At 41.7% G+C, this 24,260-nt stretch overlaps 1 protein-coding gene across 2 annotated transcripts in view; it reads right to left on the bottom strand.

Annotated features, from left to right (window-relative positions):
• Positions 1-21,802, bottom strand: part of PRKCA (protein kinase C alpha) — a 508,353-nt gene extending 486,551 nt beyond the window's left edge. For both annotated transcript variants that reach the window (XM_055243384.2, XM_055243385.2), the window contains exons 1-2: positions 21,336-21,802; positions 18,210-18,241 (exon numbers count right to left, since the gene is read on the bottom strand). In XM_055243384.2, the coding sequence (XP_055099359.1) occupies positions 18,210-18,241; positions 21,336-21,508 (205 nt within the window). In that variant the 5' untranslated portion in view covers positions 21,509-21,802. The remainder of the gene's footprint in view (positions 1-18,209; positions 18,242-21,335) is intronic.
• Between the last annotated feature and the right edge of the window lie 2,458 nt (positions 21,803-24,260).

The following is a 24,260-nucleotide window of genomic DNA, read 5'->3' on the forward strand; positions in this document are numbered from 1 at the left end:
CTGACTAGCAAGGTAATTTAGAGCTTCCAAGGATTTTTCTTTATTCTCGGAGAAGATCTGTAGCTAGGAAGGGACTTGGAAAGGATGCAGCCTAGGAATGGCAAATTGTTGTCTCCCATGTCAATTCCAATCAACCAATATGTAATGGCCACTGGAGCCCTAAATTTGAGAAGAATTCTGAAGTTAAATGAAGACCGTGAAGACCATGAAGACCGTGACTAATGAGTGTTATCTGCCATAGTATCTGGCAAGAATGTCATATGTTTGCTATCCCTACTAGAGTCTAATTCCCCCATTTACACAGATGAGGACAAAGGCCTAAACTGCAGTCACATCAAGATTACCTAATTTCCAGTCTACTGCTTTTTTTTATCACATTGGAAAGTCTCTCAAATTTTTTTTATATATTAACTTATAAATGTTGACTTTTTTTTTTTTTTTGAGACAGAGTCCCACTCTGTTGCCCAGGCTAGAGTGCAGTGGCACAATCCCAGCTCACTGCAACCTCTGCCTCCCAGGTTCAAGCAATTCTCTTGCCTCACCTTCCCGAGTAGCTGGGATTACAGGCACACACCACCATGCCCAGCTATTTTTTTCTTTTTTTTGTATTTTTAGTAGAGACAGGGTTTCACCATGTTGGCCAGGCTGGCCTCAAACTCCTGACCTCAGATGATCTGCCTGCCTCAGCCTCCCAAAGTGCTGGGATTACAGGCATGAGCCACTGATCCCGGCCTGTATTTCTTCATAAAAGCATCCTTAGTATTTTGTGTATCTAAGTCATATTTATCTGGTTATATTTTAAACTCCCTGATAAGAGTGAAGAGGCTAATTTTTATGAAAACTCTTTCTCCATATCAATGTTTATGTGAAGTTCTATACACAGCAGGACCAAGTGTTGTTGACCATCTGCTTCTTCAAACAGGAACACACCCAATTCACCTCTTGCTCTCTTTGCCACCAGATGTTCCAGTGCACAAAAATAACTAAAACCCAATTCTGATCTTGTGTTGGAAATTAAAAGACCAGGAAAAAAAAAAAAAGATGGTATGTACAGTCATGTGGGTGAAGTTAATCAAGTAAATGGCTATAACAATTTGATTAGCAATTTTTTTTTGAGTCAGAGTCTTGCTGTGTTGCCCAGGCTGGAGTGCAGTGGTGTGATCTCAGCTCACTGCAACTTCCACCTACCTACCGGGTTCAAGCCATTCTGTCTCAGCCTCCACTGTAGCTGGGATTACAGGCATGTGCCAACATACCCAGCTAATTTTTGTATTTTGGGTAGAGACGGGGTTTCATCATGTTGGCCAAGCTGGTCTCGAACTCCTGGCCTGAGGTGATCCACCCACCTCGGACTCCCAAAGTGCTGGGATTACAGGCATGCCCAGCGATTAGCAATTCTTTCTACCACTCCAACAGACACACCCATACATACTTCTTGCCCACAGAAGCAGTTGATAAAAACTCAATCTGCATAGAGGTCCAATGAACATACTAAATACATTTAGAGAAACCTCTGACAATCTGATTTTCCACAAGTAGCACGAAGTAGATGTCTCAGTGTTGCATTTTAGATACAGCAAAATTTAACATAAACCATTTAATCATACTAACTGCTCTCAATTTTGGACACCTTGATAGAAAACATTCCATTGGTGTTCTTTCTACAATAACAGACATATAATTAACAAGCATGTGAAGTTACAAAGGCATCTTAAAAAATAAATAACCCAGATTGACCTGAGTCTGATCATTTGAACCTCTGGATCAAGCTGCCAATTTGCAGAAAATACAAAGGAATGTGGTAACGTGCACTGGGAGCATGCAATTAGCAAAATTCTGACTGTGGAAAACTCTACAGGTCAAAAGAAGTCAGGTACTCCCCCAGATAAATTATAAGGAAAAGGAGGAGATGGAGGAGGAAGTGATCATTTAAAAGAGATTTAAGGACATTTCCAATTATTTTTAAAGATGCAAGGTCAAACTATAGTGCCTAAGGATAACCACTTGGGTGATAAAACTAAAAAGCATGAGGAAGCCATGAATCTAAAAGTCATAATAGTGATTACTTTGGTGGGAGGGATGAGGCACATGGAGGACTGGTCAAGTTTTACTACTTAGCCTTGGGCAGTGGTTACAGGAATGTTGACATATAATTCATTAAACTATGCATTTGTTTTGCATGGTTTTCCATATGTGTTTTATTTTACAATGAAATTCAGGTTTAAAAAATATGATCCAATGTTACTCCCTAAGAATACTCCAAAGCTAGCAGGTGCAGTGGCTCATGCCTATAATGCCACCACTTTGGGAGGCCGAGACAGGAGGATTGCTTGAGGTCAGGAGTTGGAGGCCAACCTGGACAACACAGCAAGACCCCATCTCTACAAAAAAATAATTAAAAATTAGCTGGGCATGGTGAGAACTGCCTGTAGTCCTAGCTACTTGGGTGGCTAAAGTGGGAGGATACTTGAGACTAGGAGTTGGAGGCTGCAGTGAGCTAGGATTTTACCACTGCACTCTAGCCTGGATGACAGAGGGAGACTCCATCTCTTTAAAAAATTTAAAGATTTTAATTTTTTTAAAAATAGTCTAAATTTGAATCTTCCAATACAGTAGCCACTAGCCACATGTAGCCATTTAACTTTAAACTTTAATGAATTAAATTAAAAATTCAGTTCTACATTTTAAGTGCTTAATAGCCAGATGGTGCAAGTGGCTACCATACTAGACAGTGCAGATTAGGGAACACTCCAAGATCACACAAAATTCTACAGGACAGTGTTAGTCTACAGGAAGATGCTTTTCCAGATCTCTGAGGCTCCATGAATTCCTATTTCATCTCTCCTAAGAGACCTGGCAATGACATAAGATCTTTGGCCTTCCATTTCTATTAACCATGCTTGTAAATGAGATTACTGCCAATGAGAACCAATATAAATGCACTCAGCAACCACCCTGAAAAGGCTGACCTCACCCAGAGCGATATTACTCCAAAGCAACTAAAAGTTTAAAAAGTTTGGAGCATAGAAACCTATTTCTTCTAAAGATTTCAGAAGGGTACTGATGAGAAAGAACTCCAGTTGTTAGAGCCAAGGATGGTTTGATCACTTCAGGATGTGGATAGCATGAGTCTGAGTTCATGGAACAAATACAAGTCCCCTCAGCCCTTCATTCTGGGAACTATCAAAGATTTTTTTAAGACAAGTTAGCTAACACCCTGTAATCCCAGCACTTTGGGAGGCTGAGGCAGGTGGATCACCTGAGGTCAGGAGTTTGAGATCAGCCTGGCCAAAATGGCAAAACCCTGTCTCTACTAAAAATACAAAAATTAGCCAAGCGTGGTGGTGCATGCCTGTAATCCCAGCTACTTGGGAGGCTGATGCAGGAGAATCGCTTGAACCCAGGAGGCAGAGGTTGTAGTGAGCAGAGATCATGCCACTGCACTCCAGCATGGACGACAAAGCAAGACTGTGTCTAAAAAAATTTTTTTTTAAAGTGAGCTAAATTATTTGAAAAGGGAGGCCATTATGCAAAGAAGACAATAACATCCATATAGCAGGCACAAAGGAGCAATAAAGAAGGTGACATGGAAACTGTCCTTGGCACTTAAGTTCTATCAAAATTTTTCAAAATTATTCATACACATCAAATTAGCAGTGGTCATTTCTGCCCATCCTCAGAGTATCTTCAGAACAACTGTCTTCAGTTTCTCATCCTGAATATGGTTCAAAGACTCAGGGCAATAAAGAATGTCCAAGAGACACCCCCAGGGAAATTTACCAAAGAGAAAAAAAGGAACCATTGTTTCAGACTAATTTTTAAAGCAACTCAGAAACCTAGCATAGGAAGGAAAATTTTCCATGGAATATTTATAAGACTTATAGGTTGTGCTTGGATTTAGCTAGAAAATAAACATTGAAAAAAGCAGACATAAATGTCCATGTTTAATCTCCTATCACCAGATCCATTATTTTGTATATTTTGTTTGTTTACTTTCTGTATCTTTATTTCCAAGGTCAGAACCTCAAATCAACAACACTGAAACTATCAAAAATAAAGCTTTGACTTCTGTATTTGACTTGTACCACTCAGAAATAACTTCAATTTTAAGGATGGTGTTACGTAAACTACAGAATGCAAAACTACCAAATAATAAGCTCCATGACTACATTCAGTCAAGCTTTAAATCTCGTTTAGGGAGCTACTAAAAATATGTACCTTTGTAGATTAACTAATGAGTTAATTTATTTGCATGTGTGTATTTTAGGTAATATATAAAAAGGCAAAATCAGCTCTGGTATGAAAACAATATAAGATTTTTGCAGACTAAGTAACACCAGAACTGTATAGCCTGTTGCCAGAGAATCACAGAGTTAAAATTAGAGAGGAAAAATATATAATTTCATGAAGGGTCATCTTCCTTGTCCATGAATTCTCATCCAATACAAATCAAAAGTCTGAAGCATTTTTAATATTCTTTAATACAAGTTCTTGGTGTTGTTACTAGACTGTTCACCTATAAATTATAAAAGTTAAATATACAATCCTTATTTACCTGGTAAAACTCCTAGACTTTAGATGCATATTTGTCTCTAAAAGGCACTGCTGTTTTTCAAAGAAAATAAAAGGAATCTCGTGTCTGCTTTGTTTGCAGATTCCCTCATGCTTTCCTTAAAAAAAAAAAAAATAGAGTATTGGATGGGCACTTGTACTCACTGAGAATGGCATTTGAGAGTCAAGACTACAGAGTACAAGTGCAAAGGTTCATTGCACAGGGTCACACTATAGGAGGTAGGGGCTAGAGATTTATGTGGCCACTCTCTCAGGGTTTGGTTTACAGCAAGTCACTTAACTCTTACAGCCAGTTCTACAGGCATAAATTCAAGAACCTGGGCTAGACAGCCTCTACAGTCCTTTCTTACTCTAAAATTCTAAGAACAGGGCTTTTCCTGACCCTATGACAACAGGATTCACCAAGAAGGTCAACAAAGGAATTCAGAGGCAGTCAGAGTGGCTCACACCTGTAATCCTAGCACTTTGGGAGGCCAAGGTGTGGCAGATTACTTGAGGTCAGGTGTTCAAGACCAGCCTGTCCAACATGGCGAAACCCTGTCTCTACTAAATATACAAAAAAATTACTTAGGTTTGGTGGCAGGCGCCTGTAATCCCAGCTACTTAGGAGACTGAGGCAGGAAAATCCCTTGAACCCAGTAGGCAGAGGTTACAGTGAGCCAAGATCACACCACTGTACCCCCCACCCTGAGCGACAGAACAAGACTCTGTCTCAAATAAAAAAGTAAAAAAAAAAAAAGAAGTATATGAATTCAGGTTATTGCATGACTACCACCTATGAATATATAATTTTAGTAATATTAAAACCCAGTGTTCTGTAAGACATACCCAGTTATTTCTTAGTGACAAAAAGTTTTGCTCATCTGACATGAAATATATTCTACTTAAAAAAAAATTTTTTTCATGCTAAGAAAAAGTCTCCATATAAGAAAAAGTCTCAGGCTATCAGGACAAAATACCTAGAATATAAAATATAACCTGACAAAAAGGAACACACTGGAAATACAACAGAAGCCAAAGTTAATAATGTGCTTCATAATTTTGAGATAAAACTTTGACCTTTAATAATTCTTCACCAACGGGTAAGTCAGCCAAAAACAACTTGTGCACAAATGATATTGTCAAAATTAAAATCACAAATGCTTTCTATTTTCCAGAGTTTACTTTAAATAAAATATATAACATCTAGAAAAGCATTAGCAATATACTTCAATTGTCATATTACTCAGAAAATTAAACGAAAAAGCCCAGAGCCTCTAAATTATCCTTCTACAACATTTCATTAGATTCATGGCAGACCACCATGGCAGACCACCATTGCAAGCCTTTTTTTGGGTGGGGGTGGAGGGGACAGGGTCTCACTGTGTCACTCAGGCTAAAGTGTAGTGGCACAATCTCAGCTCACTGCAGCCTCAACCACCGGGCTCAAGCAATCTTCCCACTTCCAAAGTAGCTGGGACTACAGGTTAGTAAAAATTAGCCTTGCTAATTTTTATAGTTTTTTGTAGAGACAGGTTTTTGCTGTGTTATCCAGGCTGGTCTAAAACTCATGAATTCAAGCGATCTGCCTACTTAGGCCAGCCACCATGACAAGTCTTTTTTTTTTTTTTTTTTTGAGACCGAGTTACCCAGACTGGGGTACAGTGGCGTGATCTTGGCTCACCGCAACCTCTGCCTCCTGGGTTCAAGCAATTCTCCTGCCTCAGCCTCCCAAGTAACTGGGATTACAGGTACCCACCATCACGCCTGACTAATTTTTGTATTTTTAGTGGAGACAAGGCTTCACCATATTGGCCAGGCTAGTCTCAAACTACCGACCTCAAGCAATCTGCCCACCTCGGCCTCCTAAAGTGCTGGGATTATAGGTGTGAGCCATCACGCCCAACCCACCATGACAAGTTTTAAGCATACCAACTATTCCTGCTGCAGCCCAATAACTCAGCTTTATAAAATATGACTTGAAAGTTAATTTGCATCACACAGACATCAATCTAGCTCAATACCAGCACGTGCTATGGTGCCTAGTTGTGCAAAATAAGTAAAAATGAAAAAAAAAGGATAATGGTGCCTATCAGCCATTATCCCTAAACTTGAATTAGCACCTAAAAATTAAATAAAAATCATTCCTCCATGTTTCTAAACTGTTTGTAATTAACGATCATTTCCATTTTAAAGTCACATATATGTGATATACAGAAACAAAGCCTCATTTTTTAATTAAAACAAGAATTCTAGAGAAGTTTTCCATATTAATGTCCTATTCAGATTGAAGAAACTAATGTGAAACTAAAGCAACAAAAGTCACTTTAGTATTAAGCAAATTTGGCATATGATAAAATTAGGTTCACTAAAAAGAAAACTTCAGAAGTACTGTTAGGCAAATTACTCATAATATGATCATCTTATTTTGTAACCCACCTATTAAATTTTAAGTCATCCATGTACAACTTTTCACAACTATAACAGCATTAAGAAAAACACCTTCATATTTAGAACTTAACAGTCATGTTTTAAGCTATTTTCTACATTGCAAATACTTAAGAATCAAGTTAAAATACTTTAAATTTTTTTAAAATGAGTAATCTCCCATTTTCACATTTTAGGACAGTTCATTCACTGAGGATGTATAGTTGCATGCATGAATTCAACAAAAGGAGGAAAATGATTTAAGCTAGTGTACAGCCATTTAACTTTAACACAAATCTGAATGGAAGCTAATGGAAGTCTTTACAACTGTGAGCCAAGCTTTCTAAACCAGTGAGAGTTTTATTCCAATTACCACAAACAGCACCACAAATCATTCTTTATTAGAAACCTAAGAGAAGGAAAAAATGAAGAGATAAGTTGAGAAAAAGGGATTGGCTACTTATCTGTACAGCTTCAGCAACTAAAAAAAACTACTGCAGTGGAAACATAGACATTCACTAAATCTGCCTGATTTCAAATTACAGCTTCCCAATTCACCAGTCACACATGAGGGCAGCCTACTTAGCTTCTGTTCCAGCATCCTTTCCACCCATGGGGTGGTAGTACACTGTAAGTTCACAGTGGCATGGTAGCAGTATCATGTAAACTTGTATTTCTCAAATCTGAATCCCAGATGAAAACTAACACTCCATACTAGTACACTGCAGCACCCCTTTCCTTTCCTTACCAAGGTTTCTGACCACAGTGAAAACACATCAGCCCAAGGTTAGCCCATGGAGAGAGGAGGAATAAACTACGGATCATGAATCAGAAATTCTGACTGAATAAATCAGTAGACAGTTTCTAAAATAGAAAGTGGTGATTTTTTATTTATTTATTTTTATTTATTTATTTTTTTTTTTTGAGACAGATTCTCACTCTGTCACCCAGGCTGGAGTGCAGTGGCTCAATCTTGGCTCACTGCAAGCTCCGCCTTCCAGGTTCACGCCATCCTCCTGCCTCAGCCTCCTGAGTAGCTGGGACTACAGTACCCGCCACGGCACCAGGCTAATTTTTTGTATTTTTAGCAGAGACGGGGTTTCACCGTGTTAGCCAGGATGGTCTCGATTTCCTGACCTTGTGATCTGCCTGCCTCGGCCTCCCAAAGTGCTAGGATTACAGGCATGAGCCACTGTGCCCGGCTGCTGCTTTTTAATATGTAAATGTTTTAGTTCTTTATTTTTCCCTTATTAATACATATATCTAGTATAACTGAGTATCTCATGTCCAGTCATAATTTCCATGCGGTAAGACCCTGGACTCCCAACATGATGCTATATATAATCAATAATCAATATTGCCAGCTTCCTTACAGTAGAGAGATCAGCAGAAAGAAGTGTCAAAGTAGCACACTTTTTAAACCAGGGGTGTCCAATCTTTTGGCTTCCCTGGGCCACAGTGGAAGAACTGTCTTGGGCCACATGTAAAATACACTAACACTAACAATAGCTGATAAGCTTTTAAAACAAATAAATAAATAAAATTTTAAAAATTCATAATTTTTTAAGAAAGTTTTCAAGTTTGTGTTGGGCCACATTCAAAGCCATCCTGGGCTGCATGTGGCCCACCGGTTGAACAAGCTTGTTTTAAACTCAAGAAGTTATTTTCCAAGATCGGTACGTCTACATGTAGATATAGTAATCCCTGTATTTATAACTTTGTTCTGAAAATGACATGAAAACAAAAAGATACAAGAGGAAACAATGTATTTAATAAAGAGTGAGTATGTGGCAAAGCGTGAAGTAGCTCCCTACATATTTTTCCAATCTGTTCTTCCATTTGGGGGTCACTGGGGGCAACATCTCAAATAAGATGGGCTATCTCAGTCTACTGCTCCTGGAACGTGAGTCACTCTCATCCCTCTCACGCATGCCATTCCCTTACCTTAGAAGAGCTTCCTCCATTTTCCTAATGAAAGGAAATTCTAGCAACCTACAAAGCCAAAAACAAGAGCTATCTCCTGATAAGCTCAAAAAATATCTCCTTCCTTCCCACATGCTTCAAAAACTGTTATTTCATTCAGACTAAGATGTAATATAATGTATGTGATAGACGTACTGTTACCATGTGTTGTTTTCATACATGTCTTCTGTCCCACGCCCTGCAGGGTCTGGCATGACATAGACTAAACAGAGGTCCATGTATCGGGCCATAACCTCCCACTACAGGCAGGAAGCACATTAAGTGCTACTGAATTGAAAAAACACTTCCGGCTGGACGCGGTGGCTCATGCCTGTAATCCCAGCACTTTGGGAGGCCGAGGCAGGTGGATCACCTGAGGTCAGGAGTTTAACACCAGCCTGGCCAACACAGTGAAACCCCATCTCTACTAAGAATACAAAAATTAACCGGGCATCATGGCACATGCCTGTAATCCCAGCTACTCGGGAGGCTGAGACAGGAGAATTGCTTGAACCCAGGAGACGGAGGTTGCGGTAAGTTGAGATCGCACTACTGCACTCCATCCTGGACAACACAGCAAGACTCCGTCTCAAAAAAAAAAAAAAGAAAAAAAAAAAAAACACTTCATTCTTTAATACCTCGACATTCGAGTTAATGGTGTGATTTAAGTGTGACAAAACTTCAAGAAAAGGAGAATTGTAAGAGGCAGCAGAACACCTGGCTTAACAGCATGGCATCTGGACTCATACTGCCCAAGTCTGAATCCCAGCCCCACCATTTTCTAACTATGTGGCTGTAGACAAGTTACTAAGCCTCCCTGTGCCTCAGTGCCTGTTTCCTCATCTGTAAAACGGGAATCACAACACTGCCTATCTCTTCAGAATTCTTGTGAGGATCAAGTGAGTTAAAAGTGAGTGCTTAGAACAGTGTATACAGTAAGTGCTATATAGGTGCTATCAATTGTAGCGTTTCAAGTATAAGAAAACCCCTATGTCATAAACTTTGTGCACAACCATACACGAGCTTGTGTGTGTATCACACAAGCTAGGTGTATATATATATATATATACACACACACACACACACACACACATATATGTATACACACATACATACACACATATATACACATATATACACATATATACACACACATACACATACACACACATACACACACACATATATGTATACACACATACATACACACATATATACACATATATACACACACATACACATACACACACATACACACACATACACACACACATACATACATATACACACACATCTATATACACACATACACATATATACACATATATATACACACACACATATATATATAGAGAGAGAGAGTGAGAGAGAGAGAGAGAGACAGAGAGAGAGAAATTCTATCATAGAGATTAACTCAAAACTACCAGTTTTCCTGATGGTAAAACCATGAGTTAATCTCTACAGTAGAATTTTACTCTCAATTCAACTGTTAACTGGACCCTCATTGACCCAACCCCTCAAACTTGAGGAAGCTTGTCCAAGTCAGAGGTAAACTCATATCTCGTATTTACACCCTTATGGTTTATTTCCTAACTACCTACTGCAGTCACCCTGGACAGGACAGATGTATCTACTATTTCTCATAGATATTGGAGGGGGAACAGCAAGTGAAGGCATTAAAGATGAACTGCCCTTACGCTAATCTTACTTGATGGACTTGCTCTTAAATAATTCTTATCTTGTGCTGGCAATTAATCAAATCATTCCCTTCCATTCCATTCTTCATAGAAATCTATTTCCAGAAACCATTTTCCCTTTTGTATAATTTAATAAAGAGTTTTTTTTATGCAGTTATAGCAATTTCTACTAGACACAGCCAACACTGAAGTGGTCATGCCTTAAGTTTAACATGAGATTTCACAGTTTGGGTGGAAAACAAGACCTGAAATAAAGGGTCTGCCGTGGAAATTTTGACAGACTGATGAGGACAGTGAAACCTTAATTTTATGTCACCAAGAAATGTTTCATAATGGCATCATTCTTTCCTCTCCTAATATAAATCCAGGCTTCATTCATACCAAAAGTTTCCACTTGGCTCTGAAGAATGTTTTCTGCAGAACCGTTAGAATTTGAACCCATGACACGCCCCACCAGCCTGGTTAAGTACTTTAGCTCTATTTCTAAGATGGGGATAACATCCTGTTATAGGGTACTTTTGGAATGAAAGCTAGATGTCTGACATAATGTAGCATTGAATACATACTCATTTTCTTTCCTTTCAATTGAATAAAATCTTGAAAGTGATTCTAATCACCATTATAATCTGTGATGATAAACATAATCACAGCTGTTTCACTCCAAAGCTGCTGCTGCCATTCCTGTACATTTACTTGCATATTAAAGCACAAAAACCCTTATTACTTGTATTAAGGCACAAAAAATGTATTAAGGCACAAAAACCTTTCAGGTACAAAAATTTTAAAAATAACAGAATCAGTGAAGTTGAGCTACTACTCCCTCTGGAGCATGATGATTGAGCTCCAGTTATTACCAATCTCAAAGTAAAATAGAACATTTAAATAACTGTACCAAACAAGTACTAAAAGCTGGTTTTACTTTCTCACCCTATACCCAAGACATTTTCCCCCTCCTGCTATAGCCCATGATACACTCTTGTTTTATCAGTGCAATAAGATTTATTCTTGATGCTTGGATAATCTTCTAAAGATAGAAAGAAGACACATTAAGTGGTTTATTTCTACAGTGTTAATGTGTTAGGTTTAGCCATTACGTATGTTAACTTATTATATACATAAAGGTAGAATTTTCTGCTCCCTCTTTTGAATAAGTATGCTTAGCTTCAAAAAGTAATTTTTCTTTAATGATCCTAAGATCTTAGTTGGCACAATTTTGGATTATAAACTTGCTTTAAAAAAATATAGAAAAGGTAGCCAGGCAGAAGTCACTGTGATCTTTCTGGTTATTAACATTTATATCACATCTCTTAATATTTATATAATCACACACCCAACAAATATTTACATAGTATCTACTGAGTGTCAGGCACCACATTACACACTGGAGACACAAAAAGAAATAAGACTCAGTCCTTGCACTCAAAACTAGCAGAGGAAACAGAAGTAGAGAAGTGATACAATGTGAAGGTCCTGTGATAGGAAGGGTGGGGCACGGGAGCTCACACCTGTAATCCCAGCACTTTGGGATGCCGAGGCAGGCAGATCACTTGAGGTCAGGAGTTCGAGACTAGCCTGACCAACATGGCGACACCCCATCTGTACTAAAAATACAAAAATTAGCTGGGTGTCATGGTATGTGCCTGTAATCCCAGCTACTCAGGAGGCCGAGGCATGAGAATTTCTTGAGCCCAGGAGGCAGAGGTTGCAGTGAGTCAAAGTTGCACCATCACACCCCAGCCTGGGCGACAAGAGCGAGACTCCATCTCAAAAAAATAAAATAATATACAGAAAAGGAAACTCAAACATCAGATTTATCTGCAAAAGTAAACATTTATTCGGCTTTCACGGCCTATGAGGATAAATAGCCTCTCCATATGCTACAGCCCCAGCTTCTGGTGGCGGGGGTAGGATTGATGTGTGAATAAATTAACGAAACACTTTCACTTACCATATAAAGTAAAAGAGTGGCAATTCAGAAAGTCAATAATCAGAAATCATTTTATAACAAGTATGTAGCACCAAATGGGAACACTCAACACTAGTTTTATTTAAGCGTCCCTACTTCTAAGTATTAATGCATTTTTACAGAAGAAAAACACGGTTGAAAAGAAAAATAGCATTTTGTTGTTGTTGTTGTTTGGTTTTGTTTTTTGAGACAGGGTCTCACTCTGTCGCCCAGGCTGGAGTGCAGTGGCACAATCACACCTCATTGCATCCTTGACCTCCCAGGCTCAAGTGATCCTCCCACCTCAGCTTCCCAAGTAGCTGAGACCACAGGTGCTGCAGCACTGTGCCCAGCTACTTTTTGTATTTTTTTGTAGCGATGGGGTTTTGCCATGTTGCTCAGGCTGGTCTTAAAGTTCTGGGCTCAGGCAATCCGACTGCCTCAACCTTCCAAAGTGCTGGGATGACAGGCATGAGCCACTGCACCCAACCACAGAAAGGCAGTTCTAACTGTCCACCTCCACCACTTTTCTCTGTAATTCAGGCATTATTGACCATTTCATCTTTGAGACTGAGATAATGCTTTGACCTGGCATTACTACAAAACCTCTAGGTTTCAAATTACACTCAGTCTTCCATGGATTCTATCTTTTTGGAACTAAACCTCCAAGAATTTATCTCTAATTAACATAACTTACAATTTGGGGATAGGTAACCAATCAAAACTGAGGTACCAAGGGCTGAACCCCTCTTGAAGACAGAATAATGGAAAACCCTGGCACTGACTTTGAAAACCAGCTGGCAGCCAGAGGCCACACAGTGTCAGCAGTGATCAATGCAGTACAGAGGGAAGACAGATCCTCTGCTCAATCTGGCCAACCTCATGATTCTACCCAACTTGTACCTCAGTCTCCTATCTCCTGGTACTTGCTGTCCATACAACTCGGCTCTCAGAACACCGTGGCGGATGAGGACAACTGTGCATTCCTTTTCTGAAAGGCTGGTGACTCAATCGCTACTGCCCCCTTTCTGTTTAAAGTCCACCTTCCTTAACTAGTCTTGTTTTCTGGAATCCCTCAGCTCACACAGCCAAGAGGAGACTCATTCTTTTTTTTCTTCCCTTAAACACCAACTTTCATTCTTACAGAAGGAATAGAAACCACCACCCTGCTCAGATGAGCCAATGAAACACCTTCTCTGAAACAGGCCTTCAAAACAAAATATCAAAGGGGAAGAGTAGCTGATTTTTTAACCCCTTAACACTGAAAAATGCAGAGCTTCAGTTGGAGTCACAGATGAAGTACAATATGTGTTGTGTTCTTAGCAGGGAAACGACTCGAGATTCAAAACAACTTCTTCGTGGCATCATTGAAAGCACAAAAATGTGAATTCTTTCCCAGCAGACCCCTCAAAATCCAGTGATGATCATTCAGGGACAACAGGCTCCTGTTGGTCATGGTTACTGGCAGAGCTTAATTCTCATGCCATCTCTTGAGTATCTTCATCAAAGAGCCTAGGTTTGTAGTACATTTTCATTTGTAATATTAAAAGACAAACAATAGCAAAAAAAAAAAAAATTAGGGAAAACAAGTGGAGGTTAGGCAGATGTAACAAACTATGTAACTGTTTGGCATTTGAAATAGGCAGGTCACATTTTGAGAAGCTGTAATTAGAGAAGTGCATGGGTGTTGCTCCGCCTAAGGAGGGGGAAAAAAATCCAGTTGGCTCTTTCCCTTTTCCAGTACTGAAAGCAGTAGATAACACTGTTTCAGCTCTGCTGCCCCAGAGGAAGAGTGCATTTGAGCAGTACAGTGGATCGCTCTGTTCTCTGATGACTGACTTTGGAAGTAGCCAGTGCAAGACAGAAACTACCAACTGGAAACAGACCTTCCAGACTTGAAACTCAACTTCATCAATGTCCATACCACACAAATCTACTTCCCTGTCTTCTTCTCCTTTCTCTGAGGGGGAGGAAAAGGACTAGATCTCTGCTAGTCTTATGGAGATGAAATGAGTGCTAGGGGTACATCAAGCAAAAAACATTCAGCCAAAAATAAGAAGGCAACTCCAAGTCATGTAAAAAGGGTCACTTCAGAGCTGCGAAGGAACACGCTTGTCTTTATCTCTGAGGTCCTTAAGAAAAGTATTTCCCACTTGGAAATCTACTACACACTCATCTTTCTCCTCCCCAGAAGAATGGCCCTTGGTTTCACTGTTTCAGGCAGCAAATTCTGACAATGGGATCCTGTGTTACTTGCCCTGGTAATATCAGTTTTCAGGGTTGTATACTATATTGCAATATAAAGAAGAATGGCACAGAGTCCATGAAGGGAAAATGGGAATAAGCCAATAAGTCTCTCCAGAGAAACGCCCTTCCCTTCCCCAGGATATAACATAAATGAAAGTAGAAATAACCTTAGTGCTTCACATGCTTGTAAGATGCCATTCTCTAAATGGCATAAATTACAAACCCAGTTTTAAGGACTAAAACTCACTTATTTCTTTAGTCTTCAAATACCTACTCACCATTTACTAAGTAAAATGAAGATAAATATTTTGGATCTAAAGCTATATTACTTACTGCATGAATATGTGAGTCACTGAGAGCATACACACCTCTCTAGTTAAAAAAAGAAAAACTACGCTTGCTGCAGATGTTTTACCTACTAACCAAAGCAGCATACTACATACTAGTGGATAGAAAGCACTGCCTCATCGGGTAAAAATACTCTGATGTATGAGGAATACAAAAAGCAGTTTCAAACTCCAGCTGCCATTTCCAGAGGGTGTGTTGCCAAAGGTATGAATGAGAATGAGTTATTTTCCTGCAGAAGAATGATGCTCTATCAAACGAAACCAAGGAAAAAAAAACAAAATTAGACAGCATTAAAAGAAAACTTAAACACTCTACGATGGTCAGATGTTAATAGAAAGATTAATTTTGCGGTAGGAGCCAAAACAGAAAATGCTGGGTAACTATATTTGTGGGATTAAAAGCATCATCCCAAGGTAACATATCCTTCTTAAGTTACAACAAACAATAAAATATAATGGACTAGCGTATGCCTACTAGAAGTCAAATACAGATGAGACACAGTAAACAAAATATAACAAGCAGACAGCATGTTACAAATAAATGTATACTATTGGAAAAGGCTTCTGTGAACTATAATTTGTAAACGCACCAGGGTAATTCATTATTTAAAGAGATCTGAGGTTAAATTCTTCACCAAAGCAAAGAACTATATAGAAAGCACATAGTCACTTCTCTAATTTGTCTGGTTTGTAAATCCAGAGTTTCAAATATTAGGTAAAGTAAGGCAATTCACACAACAAAAATGGCTAAAACACATTTGAAAAAAAAAAATGTTCAAGCTCACCCATAAGGCAGGAGATGGAAATCTAAAAGAGGGGCCCCTTTTCACCTACCAGATTGGTAAAAAATGTAAAAGATATATATTATCCAATATCTTCACTGGTAAAAATGAAGAGGAAGTCCCATTAATACAAAAAAATGTGCACTGGAACTCTTGAAGAGCAATTTAGCAGTACCCATTAAAATTTAAGATGCACACATACACACTTCTGGCTATTGTAGAAATACCTATACTAGTGTCCAATAATGCTCTTGACAAAGGTATTTGTACTAGTAAGAACTGAATTACAAAATACCCCTTGATAGAGGAATGGGTGAATAAATTGGATACATCCACACATGCAGCCACTAAGCAGAGTAAGGCAGAACTGATGCTTTGATGTGGAAAAATATCCACCATCTACTGCTGAGTGAAAAGAGCAAGTTACAAAGTCATATAAAATTTTGATCTCCTTTTAAAAACTAAGTATGTGTGAGTGAGTGAATGAATGGTTGTCTCAAACAGAAGTTATCCCTGGAGGAGGGAAAAGAGAAGGATACGCAATTTTACTTTTTATTTTATACAGTTTAAAATTTTTATGAGTTTCACTTTTATAATTTAGGTAAAAGGGAGTTATGTTGCCATGAAACTATTAATCCGCTAATCCATTAAAAGTTCAGGAGATGCTCTGGGGGAAATCATGCAAAACCCCCTGGAGCCTAGTATTACGGCCACTGTGATTTCCACAAAATCTACTCAGATGAGCGGGTCTAAGAGGAGCCAACCTTATTCTAATCAACCTTATTTTTAATTTATGCAGAAAATGATAAAAGTTTTAGAACCAGATAACCACTTTCTCCCAGACAAGCAGTACGGAGAAGATTCAGTCCAAAAATTTTCTTATAGATTTATGTAAGTCCCCACCCAAACCAAAAGTATCACCAAAAATAACAGATGTCAATCACATTGGCCCAGAATCTTACATCTTTACACTCCCTAAAGTTATGTTCAAGCCTAGGCTCAAATCTCACCTACAAAGTTCAGGCCCACAACTTTGAGAACTAGAAAGAGCTACGTTTTCCTTTCATCTTTTGTAGAGACTGGTGTAACACATTTTTCTCTTTCTTCTCTTTTTAAAAGGAATATCCCTTGATTTTCAAATGTAACTCTGAAAATGATACATTCAGGAGGGGTTTTAAGCACATCTTGGAGAAAGGAAGGTAGAATATTAAATGAATAATCATACCATAAAATACTCCCATCTAAAATATGTTTAGAAAATGTATATAAGAAACAAGTTCACAAATTTGAACAAGTTTTTAAAAGGCAACCAATTTACTAGCACAATCTCAGAGTTGTAAGAAAGTACACAGTGCCTTTCTCTCTAATGCACTTAATATTAAACAGTGTTAGCATAATATTCTCCAGGCTAGAATGTACTTTCTGCTTGCCCTAATAATAAATCTATGCCCAGATGGGAAACGGAACCAGAACTAAATAAACACAATATAGACAATGAGCAGGAGAGCCAGAAAAGTTAGCTAATGAGCCTGTGATGCCTTCATGAGCTATAAAGTGGGTTTCTTCAAAAAGGAAAAGTCAAACAAATAGAATGGAGAGTACAAAAAGTTAGATATTTGATGTGTGTGAAATGCAATTACAGATCAGAGGGGGAAGCAAATGGATTTCTTTCTGTATGTGATGGCTGGTATCACGTGTTGTCAGATATGTAAGCTGAAAGAAAAGCATGCTACAGTCATACCATAGAAATCAGTCATCAAATCATCAACGAAACTTTAAAACATGCAAACTTTGTTCTCGATGACAACTGGTATTCTAAACAAAACAAACCCTTACTAGAATGAAATATGGCCTAAAATTAGTTGCAGTGAGTCCAACTCAATACATAAGTAAAAGCGATGAAGAATAAAAACAAAGAGGAAGAACAAGGAAGAAAAGCCACTTGAATACAAAGTGATTCCATTTTTTTCTCAACACCCACACAAAGACAGCAGTTTCTGACAAGAATGTTCTCAGCAAAAAATAAAATTACAGAAAGCCTTTTTTTTTTTCAATAAGAAAAAGGCAGCTCTATATGCAGATTAGTAGGCCCCAATTATTTTTTTAGGGCCCAAATTTACAGCCCTCGTATTTCAAAATTATCTAAATAACATTTTTTTATTGGAAAGAAAATATGACTGGAAATATTGTTCTTGTTTGGAATGCTTATTTCATGTTGTGCCTGAAAATAAAACCAAAAGTGGCAGCTTACCTTGGCACTGGAAGCCTTGTTTCCCAAACCCCCTGAAAAACAAAAACAAGAACAAAATATCTTAACATATTTTGTGTTGGATAGCATATTTTAAACAAGTTATGTGACCAAGTACTCTACCACTAAAGGTTTGTCCGTGAAACCCAATGATTTAATAGAAAAAAAATACCTAAATATCTAGTCAGATTACTGCGTAAATTCAACCTTGGGGGGAAAAAATCCTGCCTATAAAAGATCACTGAACTATTTCAATATATCAAGCTTCTTTCCAATTTTTTATACTATGTTATCGATACTAAAATTTCAAGACAAGAACATGACTGTATATTCAAACTTGTTGGCTACAATACAATATTCAAGTAACAAAAGAGTTTATGGTTAAAATTTTAAAAGGAAGTTGCTTATTTTGTTCCTGAAGACCAAATGAAAATTGTTTTTATTTCCCTAAAGACAACAAAGTGGCTTACTTATTATGCATTTGTTTAAAATATTCCGTGTCTAGAAATTGCCAAACAGCATCACTTTTGACATTTAATTTTGGCTTAGGGAACCAGATCTTAGAAAATATCATTCCTATTGTTTGCATTTGAGATTACCATGATCTAATTTCTACTGAGAACCAACAGCATTCAAAGCACATATGGAGGCTATTTTGTTCTTGTAAATGACTTTAGAGAATTTACTCTGTAAGCAGAGAACCCTGACATGGACTTTCAATTGCAGGTATTGTTCTACTAGAATGAACTGCATTAAAATTTCTTCGGAAGGTTGAGAGTCATAATCTCTTGCTTCACATAGAATGTTTAATGTACAAAGTATTTCACATACTTTTAAAATTAACTTAGAGTCATCCCCCCTACCAAAAACCATATCTAACTCTAAACATTTCGCTTAAAAATATCAGTCATTTAATATTGAAATAAACTTGTAAATCAAGGACCCCGTAGAAGCAATAATGAAAGCAAACTGAAAAAGACAATCCCCATGGATGGTTTCCTGGGACTTCCAATTGGTTGGTTTACAATTAAATGCAGAGTGTTGCAGGGATACTGGGGGGTGGGGGGGGGGGCTTTATTTTCCACTTCACAATATTGGTGGTGACCTGAGCGCCTCTTCAGCTCACCAGGGGCTGATCCTTCAAGGGCAACTGATAGTGGAAAGACAATAGCTAGCTAGCCTCGATATGCTGCAAGTCCCTTTCTAACTCTCCTACTTCCTGCAAAAGTCATCAGCAGTCTGTTCCCTTTTAGTGGACTCTCACAGCTGACCACCTCCTCTTAACCAAATGCAATATTCTCTTTGCCCTGATGCTCCGAAATTTTTATTTTAAATAGCCTTATCTACGATTACCTACTCCTTTGAGCACAATCGCTTCATATGCTGACTAGACAGTGGAAATCACTCATAGAGGTGGCTGTGCTTTTCATAACAGCGTACTTGGGAGCAGATGTCTAAAAAGGGAAGGAAAAATTAAACACCTTATTCGCACCACGATCATGGGACCTGCCCTTTGGGATGTTTTTCCCCAGGTGTGATGGATTCAGACAGAGCCATCCATACTATGTTCACTCTAGTGGCCCAAGATACCTGCGCCACACAGCTGGCTGGTGGCAGGATTCACTCCGTGACTGCCACCCTGTGCAGCTCCCCCCTGGCCTAGAAGGAGAGGGAGCTAAGAAGCCCTAGTCATAGCTCTGTCTTGTCGGGAACTTCCTACACCACAAAGAAGAGGTAGAAGAGTCAGGACGTCAGGCGACTTAAGAGAAAAACCAAACTACTGCTGCTCTATAGAGGACCTAGAGCTCCTTTAGTTCCAGCTTTCAAAACTTTTGTGTCGTGACGGTGATCTGGGAAGAAGGGTCACACACCTTTTGAGAATCAGATGAAAGCTGTAATTCTCTCACCAGGAAAAAGATTCACAAACACAATTTCACTCAGTTTTACAGGGTTCAGAGACCCCTGAAGCCCTTCTATGTATCGATTCTCCATAAGCCCCCAGGGACCCTCCGAGTTAAGAACGCCTGAATTCATTGGCGATTACCTGATCTCTGATCTCTGGCCCTTACATTACTTTTCTTAAATAAGGCCTCTGTCATCATCAACAGGGTTACAGGTCTAATCTCGAGTTGACAGGGTCTATTTTATTTTTTTGAGACGGAATCTCGCTCTGTCTCACCCAGGCTGGAGTGCAGTGGCCCGATCTTGACTCACTGCAGCCTCCGCCTCCCGGGTTAAAGCGAGTCTCCTGTCTCAGCCTCCCGAGTAGCTGGGATTACAGCCGTGTGCCACCACGCCTGGCTAATTTTGTATTCTTAGTACACGGGGTTTCACCATATTTGCCAGGCTGGTCTCGAACTCCTGACCTTAGGTGATCCAAATGCCTCGGCCTCCCAAAGTGCTGGGATTACAGGCGTGAGCCACCGCGCCTGGCCCACAGGGTCTATTTTAAATGAGTCCCTCTGCCCTTGTGCCATTTGCCTGCTCGAACTCCCCCTCCCCCACTGCAAGCTCTCAACAGTTTGCTCTCTCTCTCTCTGCTCACTCAGAAAAGTCAGTCTTTCCGTGCCCAGTAGATGCAGCCTACAGTAGGCAGGGGCCCAAGATTCCAGCGCAGTCCAGCCCGATGGGAAGCACAAACACACCCCCCCCCCCCCGAACGCGCCCAGCCAGGCTCGCCAGCAACTTGGACCGCGCGCAGCGAAATCGCAGCCGCTCCTCTGTTACTCCGGGGTGCGTTTCTCCGGGAACCTTTGCCCCCTAGGGCCTCTCCTCCTCCCCTGTCCCCTGGGCTCACACTCGGCAAGCGGCCGCTCCGCTGGGTGCGGGCGGGTGGGCGCGCCCGGGGAGGTGAGGGACCCGGCCCGGAGAGGGATCCCTTCCGCGACCGCACGGGGCCAGCCTCCCTCTCGCGCCAGGGGGTGTGTGTGGCGGGACGGCGACGTCCCGGGAGTCCTGCCCGCTAGTGTCAGGGCCGGGCGCGCGTGTCACTCTGGGCGAAGAGTTCGGACTCCCGCCGGTTCCAAGTTCTCGGAGTGAGCCAGCCCCGGGGCGGACGCGCCGGAGCGCGGGGTGCCGGGACCCGGAGGCGGGGAGGAGAGGGGCAGGAGTGCCCGGCCCGGCACCTACCAGATGAAGTCAGTGCAGTGGCTGCAGAAGGTGGGCTGCTTGAAGAAGCGCGCGATGAATTTGTGGTCCTTCACCTCGTGCACGTTCTTCTGCCTCAGCGCCCCTTTGCGGGCGAAGCGGTTGGCCACGTCCTGAGACGCCGTGGAGTCGTTGCCCGGGAAAACGTCAGCCATGGTCCCCCCCCAACCACCTCTTGCCTCCGCCGGGGAGCTGCGGCCGCGGAGGGCCGGGTGGGCGGGGGCGGCGGGGGAGAGGTGCGGGCTCGGGGCGACCCCGGGAGCGGGGCGCGGACCGGTGGCCGAGGGCGCGGCGAGGGGGCGCGGCGGGGGCCGGGGAGAGTCGGGCCGGTGCTGCGCAGAGCGGGAGCGGGAGCCGGAGCCGCTGGCTCGCCCGCTGGCCCCAGGCTCACTGACAGCCCGGCGCCGGGCGCTCGCGCTTCCTACTCGCGGCGGCAGAGGCGGCCCGGAGCGGCGCCGCCCACCGCGCATGCCCCTAGCGCGAGGCCGCGCGGACGAGCGGCGGGAGCGCGCGCGGGGGGCGGTGGCGGGGCTGAGCGGGCCGGGCCGAGCGCGGAGGAGGCAGCGAACGCCTCGCGGTGCTGGGAAGACTGGGCAAGGGGAGGCGGCGGCGGCGGCGGCGGCCGGTGGAGGGCCGGCCCGAGTGGGGATGCGGGGGAGGAGGTCGGGAGTGGCGGGTCCGCGCTCCTCCGCCGCCTTTTTCTTTCCTCCCCTTCCTGCGCCCGGCTCTCCTCCCTCTCGCCCTCCTCCGCCTCAGTTCTCCTCCTCTTCTTCCGCTCTTGCCGCCCGGCCTCCTCCTCTCCCCGTCTTCCTGCTCCCACTCCCGCTCTCTCTCTTGTCGACGGGCTCGGAGTCCTGCGCCACCCGTGCCGGGCCGAGAGGAGCCCGCGTCCGGGAGTGGGCTCCACGCGCAGCCCCTGCCCCGGAGCCTCCTGCCCGGTGCTCACCTCCTAACCCTTGAGCACACGCAGCAGGGAGCCCCTTCCCTATCCTCAGGACCCCCGGTGTCTCCAGGGCACGACGCCCGTGTTTTAGCAGCCTGTACCAGCCTGAGGTTTCACCTGGCCAAAATCTCTCTTTCATCACGTGTGCCCTAAAAGACCCAGCCTCTAGACCTTCCTACAGGAGGAAGAGAGCGATTTTTAAATTTTTAAATAATTAAGCATTGACCCTTTCCCCTACCTTCTCTTCTTGACCTATACCGTATTTCACCTGCGTGTGGTAGAGACTTTTAATTTGTACGTCGGACATTTATCACCACGTGGGATGGTTAAAGGATTTGTCTTAGGTATTTATCCCGTTATTCATTGGCCACCAGAGCGACGACGTTGATTATCAGGCTTTCTTGATTTTACAAGTCCAGGACCTTAATTTAGAAATCATTTTGCATCCCAAGCTAATTACTGCAGTACTGTCAGGTGCAGAGTGCAGCCAGTACATTTGTAAATTACCAAGTAAAACTGCCTGTGAAAGAGTAGCGGGCATGGCTATGCAAAGGACGCAGGTGGGGATGCACCAGCTAATCACTCGGTGAATATTTATCAGGTCTGCCTGGAGGCCGCTAAAATACGTAAGGGAAATAATCATTTCTCAGCGTTTCATTGGTGTTTTATTTTATTTGCCAGATTCACGACGTTCCCAAAACGACTTAACGAGCTAAAGAGACCAAGAAAGAGAACACATTTGATCCTTCAATAAATTTTTGTTAAAAGAAAAAAAAACTTTCCTAAAATACTTTCTTAGAGCATATAACATAGGCCAAGTAGAGCTAATATTGTTTTCTTTGAGATTGCCTAATTATGATGCTTGATGATAGGAATGTCCTTTGTATTTTTAATAAGTGGAAGCTCTCCTGACTGGCCATCAGTGGCGCATGCACTTGACTGATCCATTTACAATCTCTTGAGCCAGTCTTGGTGCTTCAAGAGCCTGCACCTGCCTGTCATTCTATCTGGTCAGAAATTTCGCCACTCATGGTCGCCCCTCGAGTCCAAGGAGGCAAAAAGGGAAGAAGCAAAGAGGAATGAAGAGCAGGGCATGTCGAGGAAGTAGTCCCAATTCTCCATGAAACACTAGAGGCATCTCAAACCATGGTTGTTTATTGCTTAAAAGCAGAAATCAAATGGAACATAGTGGAATGAAATAGTTTCTTTTCTCATAGTCGTCTTTTATCTAAGACGGAGGTCCTGGCACGTTTTACGAAGACAAGCTTATTTCTATGTCCCTGAGGCTTTGATAGGAGGATGGAGAGAGCTGGAGGGTGAAGTTGCTGATAATGGAATCCTGAGCAAAGTCATAGGGAAGACAAGAACAGAATGAGCCCTGGCAGCAGCCTGGGAATCTCCTGTCTACTCCATGGAGTGACTGTCTTAGCTGTCAGTAGATCAGATGGAACAATGTGTCTGTTTTCTTTTAGGTTGTGGCTTTGCATTCTTGCCTCAGTTGTTAGTGTTGTTCCTGGTGGGTACGAGGAGGAATGATTAACTGGAAGTCAACTCATTCATAGTTGGGCTGGGCATGAAATCATCAATAGCCTACACCTTAGCTCAGTTGGGGAGAGGGGACTGTGCACCCAGAGTGGGGTTTTATCAATTATCATGCAGTGTAACACTGTCCCTAGCAAGGAATGATGGAAATGTGGGCCAGCATCTACTGCAGCCCTCCCGAAGTCCCCATGGTGTAACTAAAATGGAGATTAAAGACAGGAGAACTCCCTGGGTTGGGGGTAGTCAGTCAATCATGAGGGCATGAGTACATTTTATTTTCGAGTCTGCTATTTCATGGGGAAGGTGCAGGAAAAGAACAGGGAATGTCAGACTGAACACAGAGTTTTTCAGAATCTGCCTCTGTCCTCTGCCTTTGAGGAGTAAGCTCAACACTGTTTGGAGAGGTGTCACCTAGACCAGAG

The sequence above is a fragment of the Symphalangus syndactylus genome, chromosome 14 (genome assembly GCF_028878055.3).
Source record: "Symphalangus syndactylus isolate Jambi chromosome 14, NHGRI_mSymSyn1-v2.1_pri, whole genome shotgun sequence".
Taxonomy (NCBI): domain Eukaryota; kingdom Metazoa; phylum Chordata; class Mammalia; order Primates; family Hylobatidae; genus Symphalangus; species Symphalangus syndactylus.